The 23,684-nt window shown below is 45.9% G+C and overlaps 1 protein-coding gene across 2 annotated transcripts in view; it reads left to right on the top strand.

Moving 5' to 3' along the window:
* Nucleotides 1–23,684, top strand: part of NPRL3 (NPR3 like, GATOR1 complex subunit) — a 30,808-nt gene that overhangs the window by 1,939 nt on the left and 5,185 nt on the right. Inside the window, exons 2-8 of one of the 2 annotated variants that reach the window (XM_080942333.1) lie at nucleotides 1,291–1,329; nucleotides 4,614–4,743; nucleotides 6,210–6,284; nucleotides 9,662–9,815; nucleotides 11,842–11,923; nucleotides 18,032–18,169; nucleotides 19,791–19,947. In XM_080942333.1, coding sequence (XP_080798459.1) covers nucleotides 4,660–4,743; nucleotides 6,210–6,284; nucleotides 9,662–9,815; nucleotides 11,842–11,923; nucleotides 18,032–18,169; nucleotides 19,791–19,947 — 690 coding nt within the window. In that variant the 5' untranslated portion in view covers nucleotides 1,291–1,329; nucleotides 4,614–4,659. The remainder of the gene's footprint in view (nucleotides 1–1,290; nucleotides 1,330–4,613; nucleotides 4,744–6,209; nucleotides 6,285–9,661; nucleotides 9,816–11,841; nucleotides 11,924–18,031; nucleotides 18,170–19,790; nucleotides 19,948–23,684) is intronic. The other variant, XM_080942334.1, reaches the window with a different exon arrangement.

The following is a 23,684-nucleotide window of genomic DNA, read 5'->3' as shown; positions in this document are numbered from 1 at the left end:
AAGCGGGGCAGTGCTACAGCAAAGCCCACTTTCTGTCCCAAGGGTGCTCCCTTCCTGGGACTTGCAGGGTTTTCCTCCTTGGTAGCTTCTGAGGTAGAGACTTAGCTGAGTGGGGTTGTCTACCTTCTGTAACTAAGGACCAGAACTGCTCTTTAGTCAGGATTTCAGACACTGGCCAGTGTGGCTATTACACAGAAATACGTGGCTTCCAGCCCTTCATAAACTAAGCATGGTGGTGAATTTCTGTAATCCCAGAACTCAAGTGGATCAGAAGATCAAGGCTGTCCTTGGCTATACAGTGGATTTGTGGTTAACTTGGGATATGAGAGTCCCTGTCCCAGAAAAAATAAACAAAATCAAGTAAACACAACTAACCACTCAATAAAAAACATCTCTGAAATTAAAAATGAATCCAGCTTCTCAGTCCTCCCTCACTTGAGGTGCTCAGTGGCTACCAAGTTATGTTTGCACTCTTGGAGTGGATCCAAGTCCTGTCTGTTGGGTGGTCCTTTGTGACTAAGCTGCCAGGATGCGGAGGGAAGTCTGTTCACCTCTCATCCTCCATGCTACATAATCTGATGACGAAGTGTGGAGCTGCTAGGGAAGGGCACTCTTGTACATATTTCTCTTTGGCCATGTGTTTCTTGGGGAGAGCAAGCTGGGGAGCCACAGTGGCCCTTTTGAAGCTTTTCATGGTTGCTTGGAAAGCAGCATGTTCTAGAGTCAAATGTTCTTCATACGAACGTAAAACATTAAAGTACTGAAAATCTAAATCAGCTAGTACAAAGACCCCAGGGTTCTGACAGACGGGCTTGCATCTATTGTGACCTCCTTACCCGCTGGGTGGAAGCTCAGGAGGTGAGTGTGCAGGCGCCCCACACTGTTTCCAGATCTGGGGCTGGATGATATTTGTGGCACCATAGTTCAGAAGGCTTTTCTGTCTGGGCATCTTATTTATCCTCACACATATAAGAAACCTACTTTTGGGAAGATCAGATACTAGGGTCCGCTCTTCCGATGTCCTGGATTCTGAAGTGACTCTCATTCTCTCCTGGCCTGTACTTACATGTGAGAATTTGAGCTTTAGTGAGAAAAAAATCCCCTGGTAAGTGTTCATCTGGGGTATGTGTATCTTTTTCCTCACCTGGTAAGTCGTGTCATTTAGCTAATACTTTATACTGCTGCTTCTGCTAGACTTCAATGCTGTTTTTATAAAACAACCTTGTAACTTTACATGGTTTTAAAGAAAGAATGTTTTGTTTGGTCTTGATGGTCCTGTTCCCATTTCAGCAAGCCATGTCCTCCAACCGATGAGCAATTGGTTGCAGGGTAAGACCAAGATCTCTCCACCCCTTTTCTGTCTTGATTCCGGCTGCCTTCTCTTCTTGTAATTGTGCTTACTGCCTAATTTCTCTCAATGTTGAAGAATGACTAACGAGGTGCATAGGCTCTAGCTTGGAACCCTCCCTGCCTCTCAAGAGCCCAGATTTCCCCACAGCCACTGCCCTTTCTCCACCCAGAATTATTTAGCTATTTCATATCTTCTGAGAACCTAAAGCGTGGTTGTCTGGCACCAGAGAGATTTCTGGACCAGGTATGCTGTGCAAACCTCCTCCCCAAAATGGGAACTAGTAATCTCATGATACTGGGCCAATGTGTGGGTTTCTCATCTCCTGTCCTACTGCACAGCAGGGGCTCATGAGTGCTGCTCCTTTTCTTTAATTTGAGAGAGAGAGGCAGTGGGAGGGAAACAGACAGACAGGCTGACAGACTGTCTGTGTTAACAGCATTTAAGTATTTGAGTGTTTAGATACCCAGGATTAGAAGGAATCAAGTAGTGGCAAAAATGTCCCCATGAAGGTAAGCTACACTGACTAGTCCCCATAACAACTCATCCTGTGTGAGCTGTGGCTGTACACATAGTACGTGTGAACTTCCATCAGCAGGCAAGTTGAGAGGCTGGAGAGAGGGGTCATGGTTAAGAACACATGTTCTTCCACTGGACCTGAGTTCAGTTCCCAGCACCCACATGGTAGCTCACAACCATCTGTAACTTTAGTTCCAGGGCATCCAGTGCCTTCTTCAAGCCCCCCCCCTCCATTGGCCTGAGGTCCATACATGGTGCCCACACAAACACAGGCAAAAACATTCAAACACATTAAAAAAGGAGGGAAGCATGTTGAGGATATAGAGTTGAGCTCCTTTCCTGTCTTTCTCCTATCTGTTTCTAGATAACCCACTCCAGAATGTTTTATTAAAAATAGAATCCTTAAATACTCTAACTAGAAACACTATTCTTTTAAAATAAAAAGAAATTAAAACAAGGAAAAATTCTGGCCTGCTTTTCAACTGGGCTGTTTTATCTTCCTAAATATGTTTTTTCTTGGATGTTCAAGTTAGGAATGTTTAGTTTTTATAGCAGGTGTTTTATTGTCTTATTTTACACTTACCAGGTTTTCAAAGGATTTTTGTAAATTTTGGAAACAGTAAACCTTGTCCCTTGTAGTTTGCTAAGTGTAAGTTATACCCCTTCCCTGGTCTCAGGTTACTTTGTCTTTGTGCGTATTACATTACCAAACACTATGTGAAGTCCATGACCAAGCAAGTATCTTTCATCATAAATGTGTAGTGTTAAAAGGTGGTATGCAGCTCAGACCTGCTCTCATTAGCAGTGGCCTTCCTAAGACAGCCATCTAAGGCGTCATGGCTTAACTTCAGCAGTACATATCCATTTGAGGGTCAGGCCTTTTAGAGGGGAAAGGTTTGATTTTGTTCTTTCAAGGACATATTTGAGTTTTGGTGTCTTTGGGCATCCTGTGGCCAAAGCTGAGGCATGTCTGTGGCTCTTCACAGCAGAGAGAGAGTTTTTAGTGGAGAGTTTTGACTGTGAAGGAAGAAGTGGTCTGTGGTGGTTAAGGTCAGTCTCCCATCTGCTACTTTTGTACATTAACTCGTTGGACAGTACAGTGTTGATGCTGCTTATGTAGATATGATGTGAAATACTGGCTGGATCAGGGCCCAAGTGTTTGGTAGGCTTAGTACCTGAACCTCCTTCCACATCAGTGTGCCCTTCAGGTAGGTGGGACCAGCAGAAAGCTACATAGGTTTTTTTGAAGAAAACCTATAAAATGCCCTTATCTGAGATATTGAGTCTTCCATGTCCTAATATCTCAGACATTAATGTTCCAGGGAAGGGGGACTAAGGGTTTGTCTGGGTCCAAGAATTTTAGTGATAAGACTAGTTCTAGAAGTTCTGACTAAACCCACATTGCAGAGGGTAAGGAAGCCCCTTGTGACCAACTCTGCATCTGGTTTGTGTGGCAGCCAGGGGATCCTGCTACTTTTGAAGGGAACCAGCACAAACCCTCACAGGCATGGGCAGGAGCGGGAGAATTGCACAGCTGCTTGCCTTGCATGTTGCCATGGGCAGGCTCGGCTCCATACCGCCTCCAGGTCCTGCTCTGACAGCCCTGCTCTGTAGGGTGGCCTGGAATGAGTGCCCCATAGACACTTTCTGTCCCAGGGTCATTTACTGCTTTAGAGTTGAGCCACAGCAGCTGTTTGAAGCTGACCTTCCTTTTTCGTCATGCAGTGGAGAAGTTATGTTAGTCTGTTTCCCTTCCCCCACTGAGAATGTCTCCAGAAGAAACAAAACTAAGGTTCCACATAGTCTCATTTACAACTGTAAGGGTCTCCCTGCCCAGGAATAGATAAACCACCCTACCTAGATATTAGAAAGCTTTCTGTGGTAAATAGGTGAGCATAGGTGCTCTCTCCCCTTAGGGCCAGATCAGAAACAGTGCCTGTATGTCTACATTGGAGGCCCTCGGTCCCTGGTCTCTGAGATAAGAGGCAACACCAGGCCCCAGTGCTCTCCTCCCTGCAGACAACTCACTTATCCAGGTCCCCAGACAGGGAGGACTAGGTTTGCCAATAGGGAGACAGATGTACAGATGGCTGTTGGAAAGGGTGAGCTCCCACACCCCAGCCATCCCCACTTCTACATTACACTTGTTTCTGTGCATCCCACATTCTGTAGCACAGTGCATCTGCATGCTTTGTACAACATTCCCTCAGTAAGAATGGAAAGTTCAGCGTAAGGGAGGGGCTGTGCAGCTCTGCTGAGAGGGATGTAGTTAGCATACTGCATGCATCCTTGAGCTCTGTCCCCTGGTCCTTTCTGTGGCCCTGTTGTGGTGGGGCTAGGGACATGGATATTTAGAGGTATAGTTCCCAAACCACAGTGCAATAAGGAGAGGCCCCTCTGCTGTGAGCCCCGGTGAGTGGCTCCTGAGGGCAGCACCAGCCCCAGCTGATCTTTTAAATGCAAACCGCAGCTGTTTCTCTTCTAATTTCATACAGCATGCAAGAAATGACAGCATGTGCCTTCAGCCTGTGCTTCTCCTGCCTTCTACCTGTAATTCTGGTGATTTCACATCCCTAACCTTGGGATTGCTGCAAGAGAGTCACTGATAGAAATGCCACCCTATCATTGGGGACAAAGTAGCTCCACAGAACTGTCATTTCCTGAGCCACCCCCACTTGTGGGTACCTGGGCACGGTGCTGTGATTTCCGTTAATGCGTTTCCGTCCTACCTTTTTACAATTTTAAGGTTCTCGGATGTTATTCTGGCAACAATTTTGGCAACCAAATCTGAAATGTGCGGCCAAAAATTTGAGCTGAAGATTGATAATGTACGGTTTGTTGGGCACCCAACACTGCTGCAGCATGCTCTGGGGCAGGTATGGCTCTCCTCAGCAGGTAGGATTTTTTCTAGGGTGGGTGAGCCTGGCCTTTACTGGTTCTGAGGGTCAGAACCATGCTAACACTGGTGAATGTGTGATTAGGGCAGCAGATCTGATCAACCACTTGCCATGAGACATGCGCCATCATGGGTCCTCGGGATCCAGCAGAGGATGATGAGGTGCTTGCCTCCAGGTGCTGTAGCTTGTCCTTTCATTCAGTGATGGATGGGACCCATAGTCTTCCACATGCTATGCAGTTGTTGGTACACTCAGCTACATCCCCAGCTGTTACTAGCCTTTGCTGACTATATTTTGAATCTCTGCCTTTCCTCTTATATATAGGGAAGGCAAGAATGAGTTTACAGATAGTTGTGCTGAACTTTTAAAAAATGGCACATGCTTCCTGTTAAGTGCTGTTTTAACAGCTCATGTATTTTTAGCACATATTGTTGTGCTAACCTTTCTCTACATGTTCTCTGATGGATGAGTGTTTGGGCACTGAGGAGTGTTAACAAGGTATAATGTGCTAATACCCAAAGACACTTGTACACTAGAGCCAGTCAGCCCTTTTTGTACAGGCAGTCTCCATGACACATCACTTCGATGCAGAAACATTTCAGTAGGCCATGCCATGTAGAGAGTGTATAAAGAGCTGTGCTGGGACTTCTGAAGCCACTGGAAGTATCTCACCTTTGATAGTATCCTCCCTCCCTACAGCGTTCTTTAATGACAGGGCTCTGTCCTGTCTGTGGGTGAGAGGGTGGAGCTGACAGTCATTTCCTGTAGAATTGTAGTGACAGTCAGGGATGGTACATTTCCTTGGTGTTGTAGGGAGAGTTGGGACCCAGGGTTTTCACTCCATCTATAGGCCACACCTGTAATTAGGCTTGAAGAATGCCTCTCCGAGTGGTAGATTTGGCTGCTTTGGCATTTGTTACTGAGACTGCATGGGATGCCAAAACTGGAGAGAGGTATAGACTTGGTTCTGTAGCAAGACTGGCTGCCCCTTTGCATTAGGGATGCTGGGCACTAGCCTATCTCTAAATGCCCTGAGTCCTTGCTATGGCAGCAGAGGCATGGTTCCGGGCTCTCCACCCATGTGCATCCCTCTCTGTCCTGTCACTTTGGGCATCATCAGCATGATTTTTTCAGTTGCTGAACTCCAAGTGCAAGCCATTTTGCTCATTGCACCAGTGTGATTCAGCTGTTTGTGTGGTGGTTGACTCCTCTCTGAGCAAAAGCACTACAGCTTTCTCTAGGAAGTCATGGCTCTCTGCTGGCAGTGGTGTCTCACCCCTCTGATTCCAGTATTGGGAGCCTGAGGTAGGATCACTGTGAGTTCAAGACCAGCTTGGACTCATACTAAGTTCTAGGTCACCCTGCAGTTCATAGTGATACCCTGTCTCAAAGAGACAGATGAGCTGTCGGATCTTTTGATTTATTACAGTTATGCTCTTTTACAGGTCTCCAAAACAGATCCATCTCCAAAGCGGGAAGCACCGACCATGATTCTTTTCAATGTGGTATTTGCACTGAGGGTGAGTGTTGTACAGTGGTTAGGTCCGAAAGGAGGGTCTGAGGGAGAAGAGCCAGTGTCCAGGGAGCTCAGGCTGTGGGCATGGCACTTGCTCTTTTGATAATGTGCAGGTAGAGGCATAGCCCATTGTTTCTCTCTCCTCCCCTTTCTCCTCCAACTTTTTTGTAAAATACATACACATAACAATATTTACTTTATTAACAGTGGTAGGTGGGCTGGAGATCTGGCTCAGCAGTTAAGAGCACTGAGAGGTCCTGAGTTCAAATCCCAGCAACCACATGGTGGCTCACAACCATCTGTGATGAGATCTACTGCCCTCTTCTGGTGTGTCTGAGGATGATGGTGTACTCACATACATAAAATAAATAAAACCTTAAAAGGGGGGAGGGGAAAAACCAAAACAGTGGTAGTTATGGAGCCCAGGGCTTCGTGCATGATGGACAAGCACTGTGTTACTAATTATATCCTTAGCCTTGGATGTTTCCCATTTTAAAGTGAATGGTGGCACACTCCTGTTATCCCAGCATTTGGGAGGCAGAAGATGGAGAATTGTCACAAATTTGAGTCCACCCTGTGCCACAGAATGAGATCCTATTTTAAAAACAAGCAGACGGATAAACACTTAGCTAGACCAGGTGGTACATTCCTATAATCCAACACTTGGGGAACTGAGGTATGACAATCAGGAGTTCAAGGTTAGTTTCTGCTACATGGTGAATTTGAGGCTGGTCTGGGCTGCATGACACCCTATCTTAGTGCCCCATTACTTAGTGCTCCAAAAAGTATACAATTTAAGTCAAGCATGACTGCTTGTCTTTGGCTGTATAGTAGGACCCTGACTCATATCACCAAGTAATAAGCAGTTGTGAACCACCTCATGTGTTCTAAGAACAGAATTTAGGACCTCCGAAGAACAGCAAATGGTCTTAGCCACTGAGCCACCGCTCCAGCACTTCTTTTGGTTTGTTTTTGTTTCTGTCCTTTTGAGACAGGATTTCAGTATGTAACTTTGGATGGCCTGGATATATAGATCAGGCTAGACTGAAACTCACAGAAATCCACCTGTCTCCTGAGTACTGGGATTAAAGTCATGTGCCTCTGTGCCTGGCTTTTGTTACTTTAAAGAAATGGTCTTTGTAAATCCCAGGCTGGCCATGAATACTTGTGTATCTGAGGATGACTTAGAACTCTTGATCCTCCTGTCTCCACCTCACAAGTGCTAAGATTATAGCCATTCATTATTCTGTTACAGGAAATATCTGTAAAACAATGGTTATTTTATGCCACATGAATGCCCTTTTGAATCTGACAAGAATTAACCATGATAAGTCGGCATTAACTAAAACATCCTGATTGCAAATTGTTTTCAGTTGGTCTGTGTGAGCCAAGATGCAAATCCCGCTCCGTGTCTGTGGTCTGTCTCTACTAGTCCCATCACATTTCCCACATCCAGATTTGTCTCCTTGTGCAGACTTCCTGTGTCCTGCAGTCTGGTAGTTACTATGAAGGTGTAGTTATATTGGGAGGCAGAAAGTCCCATGGGGGATGAAATAGTCACTTGGGTGCTGTTTCTTCTTCTGTACTGTGAATGTTCACTTTGTTTGAGATGGTATCACATAGGCCAGGCTGGCCTCAACCTTCATATGTAGACTTGATCCTTCTACCTCTGCCTCCCAAGTGATGGCATTTATAGGGTAAGCTACTACACCTGTAAAAAATATAACTTACTTTTAAATTTTCTTTTTGTCTCTGAAGTCTGTGTCAGCATTTACTCCAATAGCTCTAGCACATTCTAGGTGGCAATTTTCTCAGCATGTCCCTGCCTAGCCTTAGGTGCTGAAGGCGGCTTCCTCAGTGTCAGCTGTGAAACAAGACATACCAGATATCTCCTCGGCATATGTAAATTGAGCCTTACGTAGTGAGAACTGCCTCACACCAAGGGGAAACTCAAACTGTTGGTCCCTAGCAGCTGCTGTAGGGATGCTTTTGTACCTCAGCTAGTGGCACCTTCAGCAGAGAGGATGACTCACAGTGACTTCAGTCATTAGTCAAAGGAAAAGTCTGTGTCCAAGATTATTCGCTGCTTTTCTAGTGGCGTGTTTTTACATAGACTCTTCTTTCTAAATGTGTATTTTGTTTTTAGGCAATTGTATATATATAATCTATATATCTATTATTATATAGATATATAGATGATAAAGATCTATAAATCACCCCTTTTAGGACGTGATCAAGGGGATGCCCCAAGCATGAAGAATCAGGGCAGACTGCCTCGTTGCAAGTTTGCCCAGGTTTTACTCCTGTTTGTAAATATGGGGCTTATTGAGAATGTAGAAAATATTTCCAACTCTAGGTGTACAAAGTGTTGTCTGGGTAAGATTTTGACTTAAAGGTGACAGGCACAGGGTCACTTGGCAAATAAACAGGATGGGAAAACAGCATCAGAAGTCCTAATCAGTGGTGCCATTTGTCCCTTCCCTTCTAAACCTGTATCCCCAAGTATTACTCAGCAGTTCTGGAGGCCTCTAGAAACTCTGAGTCATGCTAGGCTCAGTTATCTGCTTGTTCAGGCATCTCCACAGATCTCACAGTGGCCTGCTCCACCCTTGGCCTGGGTGTGTACACCTGCTGGTTGACTATGGACACTGATAGGTTCCAGAGGGGTGAGGGCACTTCTGACTGAGCACCTTCTGTAGGCTACTTTGGCCTCGTTAGTGTGGGTACAGTAGACACTGGGGAGGGACATGGGCCAAGAGCCTCGTGTTAATCTGATTAACATGTTAAGTCTTTAGTAGGAATAATTCATTCCTGGCAGACATTTAGTAAATAGCATAACACTTTTGTATTGTTTGTCCTGGAACAGTGTGGCCTGTTGTGAATGAACTCCTATACACTATAGGCCAAATCATGAATGGTTGATGCACAACAGTCATTACAGATACCCCCAGAGTTTCGCTCAGGTCAACCTCTGTTCTGAGTGCTGTATGTATTGACTTGTTTCCTCTGCTCAGCCAGTTTTCCTACCTCAGATGATGACCTGTGACCCAAGATCACATAATAGTTGAGTGGGATCAGTTCCCTTAGCTGCCCCTTGCTTTTCTCTCCAAGTCCTAGCATAGTGGGGATGTGTGTTCCCCAACAGTGACTTCCGTAGAGTCATCTCTGCAAGACTAGAAGATGAGGAAGTCGCCACATGCACATAGGTAGGCTATGGCCATGCACAGGGAACTCTGGATGGCAGTTGCTATGAGGAGAAACCTAGTAGGAAGGACTGGAGAGGCCTCTTTCATGGTCTGTGCTTTTGCTATGCACATGTATTAGAGCCTTATAAATGTATCTCTACACACATACTCTGAATGCTCGGCCTCTGTTGTGCAGGCCAACGCTGACCCGTCAGTGATCAACTGTCTACACAACTTGTCCCGGCGCATTGCTACTGTCCTGCAGCATGAGGAGCGCCGCTGCCAGTACCTCACACGAGAGGCCAAGCTGATCCTAGCTCTTCAGGACGAGGTGTCTGCTATGGCTGACGGTGAGTGTGGCAGCCTGCTGAGCACGGTCTGCTCTGGCTGATGGCTTCTCTTTGTGTAGTATCTATAGAGGACCAACTGGTCATTCTGCTTTGTTCTGAGGCAATTGCAGATAATACTTCAAGTTGGCTCTCTAGTTCCAGGGACATTATTAAAGAGATCCTCTGAGCAGGGAAGGGCAGGCTTGCTGCCTGGTTTGCAAGTGTGGTCACATGCCAGTTCTCTTTGTGGACTTGTGGTACCCTGAGAGCAATAGAATCTCCATTTCCAAGGGCCTCTCCCGCACCACAGCACAGCTGTCAGAAGCTAACCAAAGCGTTGGCATTTGGTGAGCTGGACACTGGAGAGAAGTCCGTACAATAGTTGGTAAGCAGAGAATGGCCAGAGAAGTTATAGGAGCTTCACACTGAGCTGGTCATGACCAGTATAAGGAGGCTCTTCTAGGGGTTCACATACAAATCTGCTTTGCTAAATGGATGGGTCTGAATTGATCTCTCTAGGAAGAACCCCACACATTGTTACGTGATCACCTTTCATTTAGGACAGATACTTCTGCCTGGCATTGGTTTTGCTGCATAAGTTTGTCCTGGGATGGGAAACTCAGGGAGGGGCCATTGAGAACAACCAGCTGGTAAATTGGGTGATTTCAGTACCTGGCTTTTAAATTGAAGAACCTAACTGTCCCCTAACCAATCCAAACAATAATCTGTGCTGATAGACACTGTGTAACCTTTAGTGTGCTCAGAGGACCACACTGGACAGAAACTGTAATGACCTCAGCTTCCTTCTCTGAGGCTTACCAGCTATGGAAGAAAGAATGAGGAACAGAACTTAGACCAAACTATTACAAACTAAGAAAGTCTTGTCTGACTCTAATGTATTTTCAGTGAAAACTATACTGTTTCCTTTGAAAATTAGATGAGCATGATGGTGTGCACCTTTTATACTATTCTGTGGGTCGCTGGGTTCCACTTGTACCATGGGCCTGGAAATAGTTGTAGAGTGCTTGCCCAGTATATGTGAGGCTCTGGATTCCAGCCCTAGAACCCAAGTAAAGAGACGGCAAAAACAAACAACACTTAGATTTTCTATCTTAGTTAATTATAAGTGTGATAGGAAACAATCCAGAAATCTTCCTTTAAGATTTGGATCTGGGCATGGTTGGTATTTGCCTTTAATCCTAGGACTTGAGAAAAAGAGGCAAGTGGGGATGTCTGAGTTAGAGGCCAGCCTGGTCTACAGAATGAGGTCTAGGCCAGCCAAGGCTGCACAGTGAGACCCTGCCTCAAAAATAAAGAAACAAACCAAAAACAACAACAACAATCTATTTAAAAAGTAAATATTTAAAAGCCCATGTTTGGGGCTGGAGCGATGACTCAGTGGTTAAGAGCACTGACTGCTCTTCCAGAGGTCCTAAGTTCAAATCCCAGCAACCACATGGTGGCTCACAACCATCTGTAATGAGATCTGAAGCCCTTGTCTGGTGTGTCTGAAGATAGCTACAGTGTGCTCACATACATGAAATAAATAAATCTTAAAAAACAAAACAAAACCTATGTTCACCTTAATTATATTTATTTTTGTTAGAGATTCATGAAGATTAAAAGATACTTCAGTCCTAAAGACACATCTCATGATTGTACAGGGTGGGAGAGGAGTGGGATGGCAGGAACACCCAGTCATGTGACAGGGTGGGGGCCGCTGCCAAGAGACATGCTCCTTCTGTGGGAGGCGTGGAGCTAACACTTGCTCCTGTGACTGCACGGTTGACAAATTTAAATCAAATCGTTTTCATATATGTTTCATAAATAGTTTCTCAGATCAGCCTGAGTCTACTTTTATGTTACAGAGATCAGGGTTATATTGATGATATTGATAATGATGATGATGACGATGACGAGGAGGAGGAGATTTTTGATGTTAATGTAACATTGGTTTAACATCATTTGTTAGTGTTGAATTTGTCCTGTCCATGCATGTTTTCTTGCTGTGGAAGTTATAAATCCTTAACTGTTGTTACTCTTGTAGCCAATGAAGGTCCTCAGTCCCCATCCCACCACATCCTGCCCAAGTGCAAGCTGGCTAGGGACCTCAAAGAAGCTTATGACAGGTAAGACCCCAGGGCCATGCTTGTTGAACCTCCTCTTCCTGGGCCAGCTTCCCCAAGCCTCCAGAATGGAATCCTCTCACAGACAGTTCTGCCATTGGCTCTGTGTGCGCTGGAGCTCTGCTGAGACAGAGGCAAGAAAGGTTAAGGGATGGGACACTTGTGTGGCCACTTTTTAGGAAACCCACTTTGGTGTCCATTTTTCTAATGGCAGCATTTTGTTGAGTGATGTACTTAGCAGAGACAGTTACCTCCTGACTCCTTTACAACAGAAGCTCTGCCCACAACTGTCCACGAAAGCCTGAAAGTGCTTTTGAACCATTGAATGCAGCAATACTTTATTGAGCTTAACCTAGTGCCAAGTTCTTTACCACCTTCATTGACGTAGGTGTCACTGTTGCCTCGTCTCACTCAAGGGACTCCAAGTTCAGTGGCAGAGTTGCAGTGAACTGTGGTAGTCTGTGCTCTGGGAGAGCTGGAGTTTGAGACACTGACTATCTGAGGTCAGCAAGTATTGGGAACACAATTGGAAACTCATGTTGATTTGACTCTATTGGTGGCTGAATACTCCATTAAATATATACTAAATACTTAAGCATGTTTGTGTGTGTGTGTGTGTGTGTGTGTGTGTGTGTGTAGAGAGGGGGGGGGAGAGACATAGAGAGACAGAGAGAGAGAGAGAGAGAGACAGACAGACAGACAGAGAGAGAGAGAGAGAGAGAGAGAGAGAGAGAGAGACTCTCACTAAGTGATCTGGGGTGGCTTGATACAGGCGTGTGATACTCATTCTCTTTTATTTTTTTAGACAGAGTTCCATTATATAGCCCTGGCTGACCTGGAACAAACTCACTTATGTAGACAAGGTTTGGCAGCATAGCATCTAGCAAACAAAGTAAAAAGAAAACCAATGACTTTAGGTTTCTAAAGAAAAAAAAAAAAAAAAAAAAGGATGTGTGGTGGGAAAATCATAAAACCTTAGAAAGCTCTGTCATCTGCCAGGCACAATTCAGAGCGCCACCTAGTGGACCATTTTGGCGGAACACAGGCATTTGAGTTTTTGGTGAGAAAGGCATCCAAGGTCCTTCCAGCCAGATAGCCTGTTTGTTAGTGCATAATGTCTCCTTTCTCCAGGTGATCCTACAGCAGCCAGCCCTGAGTCCAGGAACTTGTCCTGGGAGGCTGAGAGCCACACTTCTCTGGCAGGATATGGCAGTTGTGACCTCCCCTGCTCCCATCCCTGTCTGATATTGTACAGCTCTGTAACTGCCCAGAAGCCCTCTTGGCCTGATTCACTCCCAGCCTCATCCCACAAGGTCTGCGGTGGGCCTCAAGGTCCTGTACTCTTAGCAATAAAAAGGTGTAGCTGAGTATATGTTGGTTGGATAGCATAAAATATGACGTCTATCTTATGACAGTAGTTCTTTGCCAAATCCCTGAGAAAGGTGTGCTCAGAGAAGTCCTAAAAGATAGGAAGTTTCGGGTTTAATTGGCATTGAGGTTTAAGAGCATCCTTTTGGGGGCTGGAGAGATGGCTCAGAGGTCTTGAGTTCAATTCCCAGCAACCACATTGGGGCTCACAACCATCTGAAATGGGATCCAGTGCCTTCTTCTGGTCTGTCTGAAGACAGTGACAGTGTACTTATGTATATTAAATAAATAAATCTTAAAAGGAAAAAAAAGGCATTCTTTCAACAGAATTGTTTTGGATTTACTATAGTTCTAGCTGGCAACCCTAGTCCCTAAGTGTCTATGAATATAGAGTGGAAGTAGGAATCCTTTAGGAGGTCACCCTGGTTGTCCTAGTACCTGTGTCTCCTTGTGGAACTGACTCCATGTTCCCATGTCTCCTCCAGGCTTCATCCCTTAGTAGGGCAGGGATGTCTCCTCGTTCTCTATAACCTAACCCTTTGAAAAGCTCATCCACAGTTAAAGAGATATGGAATAGCAGGAAGGATGAAGATAGAAATTCCTTGTGGTGTGAAGAAGTGTTCTGTTGAGTGGTTCTCTGAATTAACAGGGACTGTGTTTGGGTCTGGGAGGCTCAGATCGTGGAGATGCTGTCTGAGGCCTGGCCAAGTAAGTAGTGCTGGCTGCTCTGTTAACTGCTCAAGAGCAAGAGCAAGCCTTTAAGTGCCTCTCGATGTCCCGAGAGTTACAGTCTGTATTTCATTTTAAAAAATGTACATACATGTAAAGTTTTGTTTGAGGTCTCAAGGTAGGATTTTTGAAGCCTACCCATGTATGACTTTTGTTTTGTGCTGTATCCTACCACATGTAGTAGGAAGCCTGGCTGCCGTGTGGGGCAGAGCACACAGGATACATGACAGAGTCTCAGAGTAGGAAGAGGCGTAGCTGAGGGGAGGTCAGAAGTGACCTGTTGATTATTAGCTAAAGGTAGGCCGAGGAGTGGGGGATGAGATAAGCTTGCACATAGTGTGTCTTGCGTGCAGAAGATAGGACTGTGGTCCTTGGCACAGTCGTGATGTGTAGACATGGGGCCCTGGCAGGAGCATTTATCTCCTGTTGCAGAAGGGCTGGACTCTGGTGCTGTGCGAAGGCTGAATAACTTTGAGGGACTGTTTTTCTGCAGACTGTTTTCAGACTAAACAATAAACTCCTACAAATAGAAACAGAAGCTTCGCAGGAAATTTTCCAGGTGCACACCCTGTGTTTCATCTTGAAATGCAGATCCCACAAGCAGGGCAGCCCTTGCTCTTCCCTTCAACAGACTGTAGTGTGTTTTCTGGTTACACTTTTGCTGTGAAGGATTCCCCTGACTACCTTCAGAGCTAGAGGCTAGAAGCTGGGCAGGCACATTCCTAATGCTCCTTGTCCTCCCAGTGTGCTCCAGAGGTATGTCCAGATGTGCATCTGGTACTCAGGGACTCCAAATGGCAGTGTTCAGTGTCCATACCACAGAGCTTAGTTTGTGAAGAGGCTCCAGCTCAGTACAGACTGTTCAGAGGGAAAATCACAGGCTGGGGATCTGAGTCAGCTGGCATGAGATTAATATGTCCCTCATGCCCACAGCTGGCATTTAATCCTGACCTGCACTGCCACACAAGTCTCTGTGTACCTTTCCCTGTAATTCTGGAGTTGAGTAAGATTCTTCCAAGTATACGGCTGTAATTTATTTCCTCTCTTGCTATGCCCCAAGTACCTGAAATGCTACTTAGAACTGCACTTGGCACATGGTTGTTACCACATCACTGAGGTCCTTGGTAGTCCAGGATCAGCCGTGTTTGAAATGATAGGAGTCTTGGTATTTAGTTCTGATCCCACATTGTTCCAATAGCCACCTTGTACTATACCCTAAATAAGAGCTCAAAACAGGACCTTCTCTTCCTTCCCTTTTGACCACAAGTCAATTGGAGGAGCCTGACTAGTGTTTGTGTGGGCATGACCACAGTGCAGCCTAAGTGTAACCCTTTCTCATCTGTGTATATGTTGAGAATAGTGCAGCTCTAGAAACTGTACACACAGACATACTTGGTTCGGCCTCATTCCTAGAAAGGCTGAGTGTTGACCTCAGGGAGCCTGGGTCTTTGACCCACATCTTGATATTCATTAAACCTTGTTCTTAACACACTTTAAAGTTTGGTTCTCCCTTGAGAACCTCCATGGTAAACCACCATTGTCCTCTAGGCTCAGCCACAGCCTGTGGTGCCCGTTTGCACACCCATCCTCAGTGGTGTTGAGACCCTGGGAGAAGCAGGCATAGATATTTCGAAGCCATGAGGTGGTTTGCATTAAACAGTTGGTGCTGTAGGGATCCTGGGGAGTGAGGGCCATGATGTGGGGAGTGTCACCGATGTGGGGAGTGAGGGTCACCGATGTGGGGAGTGAGGGTCACCAATGTGTTCTTCTCCCGCTTCCTTTCCCCTCTGCCTATTCTCTGCTTGAAGGAGAAAAAGACTTGTTTTTGCTTTTGAATTTGTTGGCTAGAGTTCCTGGCAACCCTCTGGGGAAAATTCAGAAGCTTAGAGCTCTTGTCTATTGCTGGAGGCCTCAGGGAAGAGACTATAATAGTCCTTGGCAGCTCTTGTGGTACATGCTGAGAATCTCAGCATTTGGGAGGTAGAGGCAGGAGGATCACAAGTTTGAGGCCAGTTTACTCTACACAACAAAATTCTGTCTCAAAAACAAAAGGGGGGAGAAAAGAGAGGAAAAAGAGGAGTGAGTGTGGCAACACACATCTTTACTCCCAGCTCTGGGAAGGTGGAGGCAGGCACATCTCTGTGAGTTTGAATCCAGTCTACAGATCAAGATGCAATGTGTAAAGGGACCCTGTCTGGGAAAAAGAAATGGGGCTTGGAGAAAAGAGAAAACAGAAGTGTATTTTTGGGAGCCTGGAGCAAGGACCTTGTTTCTCCCACAGTACCCAAACATTTCACCTTTGACCTGAGCAGGAAGAGCTCTTGCCACACCCCCTTTGACTACTAGCCTGCCCTATCCTTAGCCATTCCCATACTGGGAGCTGAGAATAGCAGCAGAGTGGGTGGTGATGGGAAAATACTTCTTGGCTGCTCTTGTGGGTGGGAGGCAGCAGAGGACACAAGATCCGGGAAGGTGCTGTGGAGATTGGCAGTTTGGAAACCAAGGGCTGTGTCCCGTATGAGAATAGAGTCGTGAAGCTCTAGGTTGTCTTCCCTACCTTGCCTGGTTGAGCTCGACTGGGTTGGGGCAGGTGACAGGAAATACCTTCCTCAGGCAGAATAAGTGCAAGTCACAGGGGCTTTGCCTGACCAGTTACCTTTCTTTATGTCATTTGTATAATTTATATTTCAGAAATGCGCTAACATACTTTTTGCCCACTTAGAATATATACCTGCACAGAGTCTATTTAATAAGCACATATTGTTGTCACCAGGACTGTGTGGCTGAGCCATGGGTGGGACTCCTCCTTCGCACAACCCTTTCCTCCTGGGTGTGGTTCTGTAGGGACAACCTGTCCATAGGATGGGTTTCTGGGAAGACAGTTCCTGAAGACACTGCCTGACTCTGGGTTCTCCTCCTCTTACACTCATGAGTGCTTTGTGTACCAGTGCATACCTTGCACATACCTGGTGTGGTTGGTTAGGTCAGTATTAGTTAGCAAACTGGTAGTGTCCTGTGGTCGTGAGTTCAGGGTACAGGGTGAAGGTGGGGCCAGGGTTCCTGACTGAGCATGTACACCGGAGATGGAGTTAGGGGAAAGTCATGAGGTATCTGGGAAGAGAGGCTATGACAGACTTAAGTGCCAGGGTCCTGAAAGTGGCTGGACTTGAGTGATGGGGAAGGAAATGAGGACAGGAAGTGTGTGCAGCACACACGGGCTTCTCCATGTTAGAAGGCCATGAATTATACTGCCCAGGTAGAAGCTGTAAGGAGAGTGGACCAGGCCACCTCCTCAGGTGCTGGGCAGCTCTGGCCTGGTTTTGCTGAAGAGGTCTGGATTTGCAGGTAGAACACATAGGATTTGTTGATGGTTTGAGCTGTAAGTATGTGTCAATCACTGAGAATGTGGAGGAAAAGGTTTGCCATGGAGGAATATTTGGGCTCTGCTGGGTAGTTACTTATTGTCCTCTGCAATAGCTGTTCCACCACCAGTACAGAACATAAAGGAAGGTGCTCTGTGCTTCCTACCACTAACATTTGTAGGGTCTGACAGCCTTTCTCTTCTACCCATTTCTTCTCCGTGGAGATAAGCCCTATTCTGTCCAGCTGCCCAGCTGTGCTTGGGTCTATATCAGGTGTTCAAGACAGGCCCTCTCAGAGAGAAGATGTTCTGTGAAGGCCAGGTGTTTGCCAGGGATCCAGGCAAGCAGCCAGCCAATGTCTGCCACACTGAATTTCCGGGAGATAGAAGAAGCTTCCTTTAGTCCTGACTAAATGGCTGAATGGATATACATTATTCTAGGCCAGACAGAGTTTGTTTGTGTCTCTGTGTGTATTCCTAACATTTTCTTAGGTATGTTGAGATCTGAAAAGGTATTCTCTTACTCTTGAGATCTCCACCTGCGTTTTCCTCTAGCCAACAGGGCAGTGTATGAGGCCACTATCTGTGAATAGGGTGTTGTTCATTGGGAAAAAGCAGATGTTCCCCATAGTAACAATGCGCACTCTTCACAGCCTGTGCACATCTGGTGTGGTTCGGCTTCACATTAACAGCTGGCTGGAAGTGAGCTTCTGTCTGCCCCACAAGATCCACTATGCAGCTTCAAGTCTGATCCCTCCTGAGGCTATTGAACGGAGCCTGAAAGCCATCCGGTGAGAGATAACCCCGTCCTGCCTTCCCCTCAGCTGCTGTCTAAGACCTTACTAGTTACTCTGTTCTGGAAATTTCATTTCTTCTTCCTGCCTTAGAAATTATCACGTAGGGCTTTGTTGTTAACAAAACCACATGATTTTACATCTAATTCTGCCCAGAATTGACCAATCCTAGGTTTTTCCAGGCCCTTTTGGCATTGCCTCAGTAAGTAAAACCTGCCAAGGGCCTCGCCCAGGCCTGCAGGGAAGCTTGGGGCTAACCCAGCACTTCAGGAGATTGTCTTTACTATTTCATCAGAAATCATGGGGACACAATTACCTTCTGAGATGAGTTGATTTCCCGTAGGGAAAAAGCGGGACTGGGAATGTAAGTTAGCAGTGCAGTGCTTTCTAGACCTGGGCTCTGTTCTCAGCACTGCAAAGAAGGAAACAGATGAAAAGAGATCTGTGTCTCAACACTGGAAATGACAGAAAGCAGATGTCCAGTCATCCTACAGCCCGTGTCTATGCTCCAAGTCAAATGGCTGAGTATCTCTGTAGTTCTATCAGAGTTGGTGGATATTTTGTTTTTCCTGTGTTTAGAAAGATTCCCCCCTCCTTTTTTTGTGGTATTAATGATTAAACCTAGGGCTTTGTACTTGCTAGGCAAGCACTTTATCACTACATGTATGCATACATATATAATACATACATTATCACATGCCTGTATTCCCTCACCCTCCATGAGACAGACTCTCTGTCTTCCTGGCTGCCCGGAAACTCACACCACACAAGGGCAGGCAGCCTTGGATTCATAGATTTGTCTGCCTTTGCCTCTCAGGTGTTGGAATTAAAGATATGAATCAGCCACCATTACTGTTATTTATCTGTATGTATGTGCATGCAGATATACACATGTATGAGATGGCAGAGACAAGCAGATCCCAAAGGCTTGGTGGCCAACAAGTCCAGCCAAAATGACAAGCTTCAGGTTCAATGACAGGTCCTATCTCAAAAAATAAGGTAGAGAGCTAGGTATGATGGCACACACCCTCAATCCCAGCACTTGGGAGGCAGAGGCAGGAAGGTCTCTGAATTCAAGGCCAGCCTCGCCTACAGCCTGGTCCTGAGGTCCAGGACAGCCAGAGAAACCCTGTCTCAAAAATTAAATAAGATTGAGGATTGATAAGCTGGTTCAGCAGGTAAAGACACTCACTGCCAGGCTTGGTATAACCTGAGTTTAATTCCTGGAACCCACGTGGTAGAAGAAGAGAACTGTGTACAAAATGTAAATATATAAGTGTAAAAAAAAGTGGAGAGAGAAAGACATCTGATGCCGGCCTCTGGCCTCCATACTTACTCATGCACTGCCTTCCCTACCCACAGCCTCCCCACATACATATCTCAGTCTCTCTGTCTCTGACACACACACACACACACACACACACACACACACACGGCACTGCAGCAGTAATCCTTGCAGATGTGTAAAAGCCCCTGGACACATAACTGCTTCTCTCTGATTTCCCCTCAACCTCTCCAGTTGCCTACGGACTCTAGCAGTGCCTTGGCGTTCCATGCTTACTTGGTACAGGGTCCCATGGCTCTTTATGTCTTCCTGATGTGTGCCTTTGTCCTTCAGCCCGTACCATGCACTGCTACTACTCAGTGATGAGAAGTCTCTGCTGAGTGAGCTTCCCATTGACTGCTCCCCGGCTCTGGTGCGGGTGATCAAGACCACGTCTGCAGTGAAGAACCTGCAGCAGCTAGCCCAGGATGCTGATCTGGCCTTGCTGCAGGTAGGGCTCAGGCACTTGGAGGAGTGGGACAAAGAGGCCTCTGGGTACGTTTACGGAGGCAGCATGTGGGGATCAGGAAAGCAGACTGCCTGCCCTTGTCTGCCACAGATCAGGATGGGAGGCTCGGGGTTTTGGTATCTTTTTAGTTTCGAGCCACAGAACTGACTTCTTTCTCTGTTAAGGAGAGGTGTGGCAAGCCTTGGGAGGAAGGAGAGAAGTGTCTAGCAAAGGCCTGGAGAACAGTTTGGGGAAGTAGTGGCACATGGTAGATCTACCAGCTCAGGACAGCCTCACACTGTCTGTGAGCAAGCTTGTGGGAAGTGAGAGCTAGGACTTCAGTGGGTAATTTATCCTTCTGTATGGCTTACTTACCCTACTGTGTGGCTTCTAGGTTTTCCACATTTTCCTACCTTTTATTTATTTTTTTCTTTAAATTTGTATTTTATTGTATATGAGTACACTGTCACTGTCTTCAGACACCAGATGAGGGCATCGGATCCCTCTACAGATGGTTGTGAGCCACCATGTGGTTGCTGGGAATTGAACTTAGGACCTCTGGGAAAGCAGTCAGTGCTCTTAACCGCTGAGCCATCTCTCCAGCCCCCTTATTTTTGTCTTTTATAAAAATCATGTCTTTAATGATGAGACATGCAGAGATGCAGCCTTATTCTGGAGGTCAACTAAGTCTGATCAAATGTTCAGAGAAAACCTTTCCTGTAGGACTGAGGATGTGCTCCATTCCGTCTGCCTGTGGGACAAGTGTCTAAGTGAGAGACACTCCATATGCATCCCTTTTGTTCAGCTTCTCTCCTTTTTCCCAAACTAGTCCTAGAGTTATCAACATACTCTCATTCCTGCGGAGGAAGAGGTGTGGCAGAGTGGAGGAGGAAAAGCACAGAAGAAGCTGGTTTTCCTGGGGCCTGGAGTGTTGTCTGGGTCACCTCTGCTGGGGCTGTAGGTACAGGACCAAGGGAATGAATGCCAAGATCCTCATCTAGTAGTGCTGTGCACCCTGTGGCCACCAGAGGGTAGCAGAGGCCTACCTGGGTTTGCTCAAAGGCCAGCCTTCTCAGTGGGATGAAGTGGTCACACCTCCTAGGACTCCTGGCTCTGTGTGGGGCTGAGAAGTGGGTTGACATTGCTGGTATTGTGGGCCTATTGAGCTGCTTTTTCCAAAACCCCTTTCTGTTCTTTTTTTTTTTTTAAGATTTATTTATTTATTTATTTATTTATTTATTTATTTATTTATTTATTTATTTAATGTATGTGAGTACACTGTCACTGTTTTCAGACACACCAGAAAAGGACATTACAGATGGTTGTGAGCCACCATGTGGTTGCAGGGATTTGAACTCAGGATCTTTGGAAGAACAGTCAGTGTTCTTAACCGCTGAGCCATCTTTCCAGCCCACCCCTTTCTATTCTTAGGATAAGTTTGTCCCTTCTTTCTATCTCTGATTCTTCATAGGCTCTGTGAGAGCACTTAGCATATCCTGCCTTTGTATTTCTTTCTTTTTTTTTTTTTTAAGATTTATTTACTTATTATATGTAAGTACAGTGTAGCTGTGTTCAGACACACCAGAAGAGGGCATCAGAACTCATTATAGATGGTTGTGAGCCTCTATGTCGTTGCTGGGATTTGAACTCAGGACCTCCGGAAGGGCAGCCAGTGCTCTTAACTGCTGAGCCATCTGTCCAGCACCAAAGCCAGAGACATTTTTGAAGAAAAATTTTATTATATTAATCTGTATAATATAGTTGTATGTACCTGGGAGAACTGTCAGTGGATGTCAGAGGCATCAGATTTCCCTACAACTAGGCATTCAAGCTCTTTTTTAAAGTTTCATTTATTTATTTATTTATTTATTTATTTATTATTTATATTTATCTTATGTACACTGTTGCTATCTTCAGACACCAGACAAGGGCATCGGAAGAGGGCATCAGATCCCATTACAGATGGTTGTGAATCACCACGTGGTTGCTGGGATTTGAACTCAGAACCTCTGGAAGAGCAGCCAATGCTCTTAACCACTGAGTCATTTCTCCAACCTCCTGCCTTTGATTTCAGCTTGGCATCCAAAGCTGGACAAGATTCAGCAAGGACCTTATTCTGCTTCCCTCTAGCATCTAACACAGAACTTTGACTGTACTCACTGTCCTCAGCACCAGCAGAGAGAGGCAGCCATTGTTCTAAGGAGTCTGGGCTATGTGGATAATGGCTAGTTTTACTTCCTACTCCATGTTTGAAAAGACTTTACTAAGAGGCTGTTTGATGGAATTTGTGCTAGGACTGTGCCTGACTTTACTGTTACAGTGCTCTGATAAACCTTTGATGTCTCTTCCATTTCCTTGTCTTGGTTTTGTCTGGGATCAAGGAGGAGAGTATTTCCTTCCGAATTAACTCCCTGCTGAACCTGACATAAATCGGACTTTGCTGCTGGCATGCCTGAAACCCTGTGAGGTCTAGCCCTGGCCATGCTCTGCAACTCTCCTCACCATTTTCTGCGGTTACTGTTTCCTGTAAATGTCTCTGTGGGAGCAGTGTCCCCAGGGCGCTGAACCTTTCGGGGAACATCTGCCTCAGATGTGAATGTTGCAGATGATATAAGGTTAATCAGATGGACCTTGTGACACACTTGTGTAACCCAAGCCCTCAGGAGGCTGAGGGAGGGTTGTTTGTTTAAGACAGGGTTTCTCTGTAGCCCTGGCTGTCCTGGAACTCGATCTGTAGACCAGGTTGGCCTCAAACTCATAGAGATCCCTGCCTGCCTTCTGAGTGTTAGGATTAAAGGTCTCTCCAGGATTTTGGTTTTTTTGAGATAGGATGTCTTCTGTATAGCCTTGTCTGTTTTCAAACTTGGAATTTCTGCCTCAGCCTCCTGACCTCTTAGGTGTCAGCATCCGCAGGTCTCCTCAGGCTTTACTGTGCATATGCACATGTTGTTTGGGGCAATATCAGAGATTGAAACCAGGGCTTCAACATGAGGAACTGTATTAAAGGGTGTAGCATTAGGAAGGCTGAGAACTGCTGCTTAGATGTTAAGAGCACTCGCTGTTCTCGTAGAAGACCCAAGTTACAATCTCCTGTACCTCTAGTACATCTGATAGCCTCTTCCGGCTTCTGTGGGTACATGAGCATGAACACACACATGCACATACACATATGCATACATACATGCGCACACACACATTCAAACACAAACACATGCATACACACACATGAGTACACACATACATGCGTACACATGAGGGCACACACATACACATGATTTTTAAGATGGGGGTTGAAAGAGAGTTGACTGCAGAGAAGGAGGTGATGTGAATCAAGAGTAGAGATTGGCTTTGATGAGGCTACAAACCCAGGAACAGGCAAGGGTAGATTCTTTGTTGGAACAACCCAGGGGAGCACAGATTTGCTGGCACCTTGGTTCAGCTCTGTCATATTTATTTTGGGTTTCTAGATCCAAGCGTGGCATCCGGACTTGTTAATGGAGAATGTTAGGGTGAAGGGAGGGTAAGACTGGAATCATGGTCTCAGCAGATATAGAGAAAGTGGGTGTGTCTTTGCCTAACAGCTCAAGTCCATGGAATGTGGGGTGAGAACAAAGAGGGTGACGGTGAGATGGCGGTTCCCTCCGTGCTTGAGCTGGTTGTTGGTTGATAACTGCCCTTAGCAGTGTAACAGGCAGAACTCAGCTGGGTCCATCTGCTGAAAGCAGGAGTGCCATTGCTTG

The sequence above is a fragment of the Micromys minutus genome (genome assembly GCF_963924665.1).
Source record: "Micromys minutus genome assembly, chromosome: 31".
Lineage (NCBI taxonomy): Eukaryota > Metazoa > Chordata > Mammalia > Rodentia > Muridae > Micromys > Micromys minutus.
This window is presented reverse-complemented; position numbering and strand designations above follow the sequence as displayed.